The 8,903-nt window shown below is 31.0% G+C and overlaps 1 protein-coding gene across 6 annotated transcripts; it reads right to left on the reverse strand.

Annotated features, from left to right (window-relative positions):
- On the reverse strand, positions 1 to 8,291 carry LOC129988944 (protein spaetzle 3-like). Of its 6 annotated transcripts, none has more exons than XR_008785709.1 (5): positions 8,070 to 8,291; positions 6,220 to 6,312; positions 3,941 to 4,163; positions 1,795 to 1,941; positions 1 to 307 (listed from the first exon to the last, which is right to left on the reverse strand). XR_008785709.1 is itself a non-coding variant. In XM_056097237.1 (3 exons), exons 2-3 carry the CDS (start codon positions 1,875 to 1,877, stop codon positions 97 to 99), a joined length of 294 nt encoding a protein of 97 aa, XP_055953212.1. In that variant the 5' UTR covers positions 1,878 to 1,941; positions 3,834 to 3,951; the 3' UTR covers positions 1 to 96. The 6 variants fall into 6 exon arrangements, 1 of the variants encoding a protein (XP_055953212.1); XR_008785706.1 differs by having other exon boundaries at positions 7,730 to 8,291; XR_008785708.1 differs by having other exon boundaries at positions 3,891 to 4,163; positions 7,730 to 8,291.
- Between the last annotated feature and the right edge of the window lie 612 nt (positions 8,292 to 8,903).

Consider the following 8,903-nt stretch of genomic DNA (forward strand, 5'->3'; position numbering starts at 1 on the left):
TATATATATAAATCATTTCATAACAATAATTTATCACACATATATAATATAAATATAATAGAGATGAAACAGTTATTTCCTAATATCTGTCACAGTTCATCCGACGAGCTGCGACCGGGTCGATTGCGGCATGGGCGTATGACAATTGCAGCAGCAAGAGTACTCGAAAATATCGAAGAATGTGCCGTCGTCAGGGGAGGATGGGTCCCAAGCCAGGAGAGTGTGGTGGCAATGGCGAGATTCACAGCCTGCTGTTCCCCGTCGTCCTGTTCCGTAACCGTAGTTCTTGCATACGTCACTGGGTATGCTGGAAGATGATTTAAAACTTTTAATATAATTTACTTTATAATAATCTTCATTTATTGATAAGCCAAATAAAAACAAAGATGAAACAAGCGAGAATGCTCGCCTCCAAGCTTTCATCCATGCTATCTAATAAATTTGCCATGCCAGAGAATGCCTTACATGACATTGGCGTAATATTAACTATTGGCGTGAATATAGCAAATTTACTGAATCTATCATGTCATCCTTGGCGAGAGTTTTGGCGACTGAACACTGGCATGCGTTAAGAGTGTCCAAAAATCGAATTTGTATTTTAGACGTGTATTTTCCAACCGATTGAAACAAAAATTTGACGCAAAACTGCACGTATAATCACACAATCACATACCAAATTTAATAGTTTTAAGTCATTATTATTATTTATTTATTTTTGAATTATCGCGTTTACATGTTTCTGAAAATACAAATCAACAGATGGTCAACTCCTCAATGGATTTGTCTCAAAATTTGACAAACTGTCTTGACTATAGATGTTATATCTGTGTATCAAATTTGATCTATCTAGCTCTCTCCGTTTAGTAATTATTGTGTTAATTTATATTCGAACAGCTGGACAGACGGATATCCTCTGAACAGATTTTACTCAAAATCTACTACAGATTTGGTGTTAAATCCATACACCAAATTTCACCCGCCTAGCTCAAAGCGTTTTTGGGTCATCTTTTCCACAGACGAAATTTTCCAAAAGTGGGCTTTTTGAACTCAGGGGAGTCTGAAAAGAGAAGATTCGTCAAAATCTCAACTTCGAATTTTTTGGCGATTGTTATGCTTTTTCTATAACTACGTATACGAAAAAGTAAAAATGAACTGTACCATTATACTCAGTACAATAGACTTATACAATCGTGTTATATGTAAAAGTGAACACGTGTTTATGAGCGGAATTTAAAGGCATTTAAATGATATTCTGTTGTAATGACATTTTGTATTTAAAGTAGAAATTAACTACAATTGAGCAGCTCTTTTTGATGCCCTAAGTTACATAGAAATACTATTACGTCTGTTGTCGTATTGCGGTTATCTGTAGTTTTTAGCATCTTATTAATTTAAGTCATTATTAAAAAAAGATTGGTTTTCCATCTCTCTCTCTCTTTCTATCCTTTTTCTTTTTTCACTTTCATGATAGACATTCTTAAGAAAAACGTTTAGAAATATATCCGATTCTTTTTCTCTAAAGAAGTTCTAGAAGTATATCGTATATTTGCTCCTAATCGATATATAGCCAAAATTTCAGAATTTTCTGGACCTTTATTTTTGTTGTCAATTACGCAGTTGGCAGATGAGGGCCAAGTTTGTCGCCAAAGTCAATGATCATTGACCCGGCATTCATTCAACATCCATTAGAACTATCTGTAAAATTCACTTCCTTGCTATGAAAGTAACTGCGTCGATAAGCAATATTAAAGATTCGTAACAATATAATATTTAGATGCAGTTTTTGAAACTTACCTGCAGGTGGCTTCTAGATAGCATTGCTCTAGGTGGGGTGGATCTTGCACTATGTACCTCAACTCTCCTTTAACATTATACATATGGTATGGTGTCCTCAAGAGGTACTGGTTGCCATGACAACGATCAAAAATCGGGGAAGATTTTCTGCAAGCAGAGAAATCCAATATAAAACATATAAGTCAGTAGTTAAAAAAACTAAAAATCTTACTAAATTGTATTAAAACCACGACCCAAGATTAATATCATGAGTGATGTCAACAACCCTTCTCAGCATTTTGATAAACGTGATCATCAATTCACTCTTGCTAACAACAATTCAAACCTAAGGGAAGAAGCACCGTGACCTTGTGGCGCAGTACCAGCTATTAAAACTGAAGCGTGGTGTCAGTGCTGGATTAATAAATAGCCAAAGCAGGCAATTGCTTAAGGTCTCTTTCCGGTTGATGCTAGGCCTTCATGGTATTTGTTACCACGTTAAATTCATTTTATATTTCTATTTAATTTATAAGAAGTCATACACTCGAACGTATTTAAATTAAAATCAAATAACGTTAAATTTTGAAACCTTATTCTTGGGATGTAGCAGTTGCATTACTCTATTTTCTCTTTTGGTAATTAGATGTCAGTGCTTAATTAAGTATGCATCCCACAGTGCATTGCGATTGTAATTATAATGAGATGTGATGCTGTTCTGTGAGATGTGCGAGCGTTAATGTCTTGTCCTTCATGTTTGTGTTTGTTTTGTGTGAAATGTGATCATTAAAGAAATATTCCCGAAAACATACGTCTTCTTGCTTCCACTGTATACGAATCATAATCATCTTCATTCCACCACAAGGATTCGTTTCCTTTCTTCACATCAAAGTGGTACTCTTCGTGCACTTGGTTGAAATATTCACAATACTAATATCAAACTAGAGTATTTAGATAATATTTAAAATTTGTACTTTCTTTTACCGTTTTGCTTAAAATGGTAAAAGAAAAAAACCCTTAAAAAACCCTTTTTTACAATTAAAAAGCCCAGAAAAGGATTAATTCAACATTGTCTGATTCAAATTAATGCCTTCACAATCGTGTGTTACGTTTTGTTATGTTTGTAGAGGAAAGTTCTGTTGTCAGCCTTATCATGCTTGTCAAAAGTCAAAGCCCCAACCCAAAATACCTCTCATATTGTTTCAAATCGGAAATAACTAAATGGTGCAAATAAACTATAATTAAATTGTATTCTTAAACTAAGCTAAATTATCCCTCTAGTTCCTACGATTGGAATACTGGATGCCCACATACTGGATGAATATTGAAAAGATCTAGATACTCTTTCAAAAATAAGAAAAATTCCCTACCCCCCCCCTCTAAAAGTCATAAAATTAGCTCGTATTTTTTAATGTTTGGTATTCAACAGAGGATCCTGCATAATTAATGTTTATTCACAAATGTATGCTCCCTGTATCCCAAATCCATCAGGGTGAGCAGCTCTAATAAACAAAACACGCCATTCAGATATTCAATCAATCACACTTAATGAAAGGAGTAGGGAACTCCGCAGTGATATCCAGGTGTTTAGGGAATCCACCGTAGTTTCGTTCAACGATTGTTTAGGGCCTTTCAGTATTGTTAGATTCCAATTTAACTCTAAGAGAGATATAGAATAAAAGAAAGCACGTGAAAATAAGCAAAATTTTGAAATAAAATAAATTTCTAAACTGAATTAAGAAAAAGTAGATTTATAAACCCTACTTCTCGAAATTTATAAGTATGCAAGTAAGACAGCTTCTATTCTAATTAAAATTCTATGTAATGGAGGAGGTAAAAATTGTAAATGTATAAAAGCCTTGCAAATTTGTTGTGGAAAATTGGCTCCTAGATATTAAAAAGCTGAGGACTGCAAAATTATCATTTATGAACTGAAGTTACGTAATTTACTCTATCGTAAAAGACATTCTACAAATCCACTAAAAAAACTAGACCTTGGCCTCGAATAAATCCATTACTACATTCTTTTTCTCGTACAAGAAAATGATTCACACAGAACTCACTTATTTTATGAATCAATCCACTTAAATTCTTTTTCCACTACTTTAAAATAAACTTACTGGAAAGCAATATCGTTCAAAATAGTAGACACTTAAAAACGGCTGCTTACGTTAACGGGACCTCTTAAAAGTGGAGCGCCATCACATGATAAGAACTCTATGAATGGTCATTAGGCAAAGAGCTTCATACGCACGATCATTGAATGCAATCGCAAGCTGATTCTACAAAGTTTAACATCCAGTGTTCGGCAACACGGCAGCTGACGCACTTAATAGCAGATGTCGTCTGAGTCAATAGAGAAGTAAGTCGCAAATAAAGTGATGTTGGGAAGACTGAAATTGAAAACTTTTACTGAAAATATATATTAAAATATGATACATTTGTTTGTCACGAACTATATTAGTTACTAATTTTCTTCCGATGGCATCAAAGTGTTGATGTCGTTCGTTTATGGTCCGACTTTTAGAGAATGGCCTAGTTAGAGAGAAATATTTTCAATTCCACTCATCATATCAATAAGACTAATTTCAATTTTTGTGTTATTTCAATTTTTGGATTCGATTCTCTTTGTTAATAAGGAAAAGCGAATTAGGCAACTGTGTAATATTTTGTTCTATTCCAGAATATCTGTTGAAACAATTTGATTAAAAAATTTAAGTTATTCGAGCTTTTAATTTAACCCTTTATTTATCGAATTAATTTATCATCAATTTTTCAAATTTATTTTTGAATCATTAGTTAATTTTTGATACAGAATAAACCCAGGAATAAGATAATTTTTTTATAATTAACTAAAATAATTTAATTAATTAAATTAAAAATAAAAGATTTTCAATGTTATTTTTAGTTGATACCTACTGCTTTCTATTGGAAATACGTCCTTCGTGTATACTGTTAGAAAAAATAGTCATATTGTGAAGATATCAGTCGGATTTAAATACTACTTTAAAGTATCGTCGGTAAATAAAGGGTTGAAACATTGTAGCATTATAATGTTTATGGGTTGATTCAACTGTCTTTACAATATTTTTTAAAACATACATAACAGAAAACGAAAATATTTACACAAAAAAAATAAGTTTAATATTTTTAATCAAAATTCAATATAATGGATCAATCATAATCATAACAATATATATGATTTTCTACTAAGCGCTTGTAGACAAATGCAGTAACAAAAAACAATGCATTAATATAAAACATACTTAAGAATTTGAAATAAGTTACGTGGATAAAATCGGTATCACATAAGGGCTAAATTTTTGAATTTTAGACTGATGTAAACAACGAATTCTATGAAATAATATGCTTCGAACTTGTTTTAGAGAAACCTTGACATTTTGATTAATTTGTAATAGAATTAATTTTAAAAATCAAATTAAAAATTTGGACATCCATTTTGTTAAGAAGCACTCGTCACTCAAAAAGAAACAACTTGGTAAATTCATCATTTCCAAGACTCAATTCTCTGCTCTTTATAATGTTTTGAAAGATTTTTGTATAACAGGTTTCATAAGTCTCAATTAATATAAAATATCCAGCTCCTAAATATTATGTTAAAATATTTGAAGGGCTTCATTAAAGATTTGAAATAACTTAACATCATTTAATTTCTATGAAATATCAACATAAAAAAATTGAAATTAGTCCACATATGTAAGAAAAGTATACGGTATTGGAACCTAATCCAGTGGTCAAAAATTGGCACCATATTTCATCAGAAAAGAATGAAACATTTGTATATGAAGATAATGGTAAAAACTGCATTAAAATTAGTTCATTTTAAATAAATTTCTTTTTAAAAATCATGAATTTACTTGTAATGTAAAAGCTTGGAACGCTTAATGTACGTCCCTGTTTTAAATTATATTAGAGCGGTATTACAGAGAATAAGGGAAACAACGGATTTTCAATTACGCGGAATAGGCAATTGCCTAAGGCCGCTAATCCCCGAAGACGCCGCAAGCTGGTTGATTAAAAAACTATATTTTTCTAATTGGCAAATAAATAAGTTTGCACAAAACCCCGGCAAATTCTGAAAACGAAATAAATAAATGAATTAAAATAATATTAATACTTCATCATAATCGGCCAGAGTTCTTTATGTTTCCTTTAGTTATTGCAGTATTTATTAAACCGAAATATGCTTCAATAATATTGTGCACAAACTTAGATAACTGAGCGTCTGGTGTCATAATAGATAAATAAAAAGAAAAACACATTCATTAAATTAATAAAAACATAATATCCTATGATAAATTATTAATATGTTCAAAATGTGCTGAAATATGAAATTAAACAGACCATCTTATTAAAAGAGGATCTTCTTTACGTATATGGCCTTGTGTCACAAAATGCCTAAATCCGCTTTACGTTGTAAATACTTACACTTTGGCTAGAAGCTGAAGTGTGCTACAAGGACTTGCATTTCCACCGCCTTGGCCTCGAGGGAGGGACTGAACGTGGTGTTGCAATTCGTCGCTGAAATGAAATGAGAAATAATAGAAATAATGAGAAAATGAGAAATGAGTTATAGAACGTGAACTATCAAACGGAAATGAAGTAGCTATTAAATTGAGATTCCAAAATACGCAGTACCCGAGCTGAAAATATAAATAGCTAATGATTTAGAATGTAAGAACAATATTTGCTAAATCAGAACTTGAAAAAATTAAAGAAAAATTAAGCCTCTTTTCAAGTAAATGAATTTCAGAGCTAGTACAATTAATCGCTCTCCAAATATTGAAATAATAATAATAAAAAAATTCTTTTACAATTTAAATAGAAAGCATTATTAGATGTTTAATTAAAACTGAAAATCCGACTGATTGCCTTCTAGATCTCCAGACTTAACATTGTTTAACACATTTTCAAAATGATTCATTAAAATGATAGTATAATAGCTAGAATAAAACTCTTAGTAGAATGTAAGTTTTAAAAATATATTGACTGAAAGCAAATGTGTTTTTGAAGAAGAATATTTTTTTAAAATCAAACTAAAATTCTATCTTTACACTCGAGATGAAGAAGCCGTTAATGTTCTCATTATTAGGGCGCCACATGAAATATTTAAAAATTAGCAATTTTTATTATCATACTAGCCGCCTTTGGCGACCAGCCGGTTCGCCAATCTTAATGTTCGTTTAAATTTTAATAATTAAATAGGTTTAACCGGAGTTTAACCCCCTTCTTCGCCAAGTTGCGATAACGCACCAAAGCTGGCAATCTTTATTATGCACTATAATTGAACATCTGCTTCTTTGCTTTTGAACATTTCGCAAGGCCGTTGTTTGCGATTTTTAAAAATTTCGCCAAGCAGGGGATAAAACTTCGGTCGTACCATTAAACATTTTACGCAATTCCAACTTTAATAGATTCTTCAGCAAAATATTTTAAAACTTCAAATTTTGATAGTCATATAATTCACTCATAATATTATAAAGGCCTTCAGTTATTGCGTGATATATATCTCTCTAATTTTCTGTTACCCCTCGTAGAAATTATGCTTTAAATTACAGTGTAAATGATTAATCTGCAATTAATATAATATTATTTACTGAAACAAAGCATTTTTTTTAATAATATGATTACTGATAATAGAGTCACTGCGCGTTTAAACTTTATGGTCACTAAAGAATATCTTTCTTAATTTATGTAATATCTCAAGAATTTGTCAACAAAAATTTCTCAGATTCATCATGAACAGATCGATTCATTAACAATGTTTAATTTTAAATGCATCAAACACTAAGAAAATAAAATGAATCGTTTAAAATAATCGGTCGAAAACAGGTTTAAAAAAATCTACTTAAAAAACGATGTACTTAAAACTATAAGCATATACAAAAAATATATAACTAACATAAATACATTTTACTTACAAAAGCATGCAACTAACCTAAAAATAATTTAAATCGTCCGTTGGTTGTCATGCCAACAATCAGAACAATGCGCATGCGTGGATTTTCTTCGCCAGTTACGTCAACGCAAATGCGTAAATTTTTCTACGCCAGTTGGGGTAACGCTATGCAGATTAGACATTTTTAATTTCCTTTATTCTGTGTTATTTTAATTCAAAAGTACTTCAGAATGAATGTGAAACATGGATTAATTAACAATGTTTAATTTTAAATGCATAAAACATTAAGAAAATAAACAGAATCGTTTGAAATAATCCGTCGAAAAATGTTAACCCTAGCCTAATTACTGTTGGGAGAAAAAAACAACTGATGCCTTACTTATTTGGCGATGGAGAAAATGGAAGATTTTTTTGGCGGAAAAGTTGGCGTTGGGAAAAATGAAAGATTTTTTTGGCGGGAAAGTTAGTTTTTAATTAATAATGGACTACCCCTAACATTTAGGGGGATGAAAAATAGATGTTGGCCGATTCTCATAGATACCGGATAAGCACAAAAAATTTCATCAAAATCGGTCAAGCCGTTACGGAGGAGTATGGCAACGAAAACTGTGACACGAGAATTTTATATATTAGATAGGTGTTGTGGCGCCATCTATAGGACAATAATTAAAACTAATGAAAAAACTGTTAATAATTGAAAATTACTAAAGGCTAAAAATCAAATATTGGAAGTTTTGGTGAATGTAATGATGTCTGAAATATTTAATCCTTTTCTTAAAAATATTCTAGGAAAGGGATCCAACAATTATTATTATTATTTATTATACATTACCAAATAATTTAATTAAAGCTTAGATGGGTAGTGGCGCCATCTATTAGTTACATAAAAATACTTTCGAAAAAATTCTAAGCGATTAATAAGTTTCGACAAAAGATTATATATATATATATATATATCACAAGAAAAATGAAAGTATTGTGTCATTAAATTATAATCTTCCAAAGTTTGTAGTTACCATTAAAGATAGCAATATTTCCCTTTTGCCCTAACAGTAATTTAGTAAATCTCCAAAATTCTTTCCTTACTGTTTTAGTACATATAATATAGCTAATTCCCATTTTCTTGCAACGAATATTAAAAATGCAAAAATCTCTACTTTATAGTTTTGAAGATTGGACAAATTAACAATTGACGAGTTGATCTTTGTTCTTA

Source organism: Argiope bruennichi, chromosome 10 (genome assembly GCF_947563725.1).
Source record: "Argiope bruennichi chromosome 10, qqArgBrue1.1, whole genome shotgun sequence".
NCBI lineage: Eukaryota > Metazoa > Arthropoda > Arachnida > Araneae > Araneidae > Argiope > Argiope bruennichi.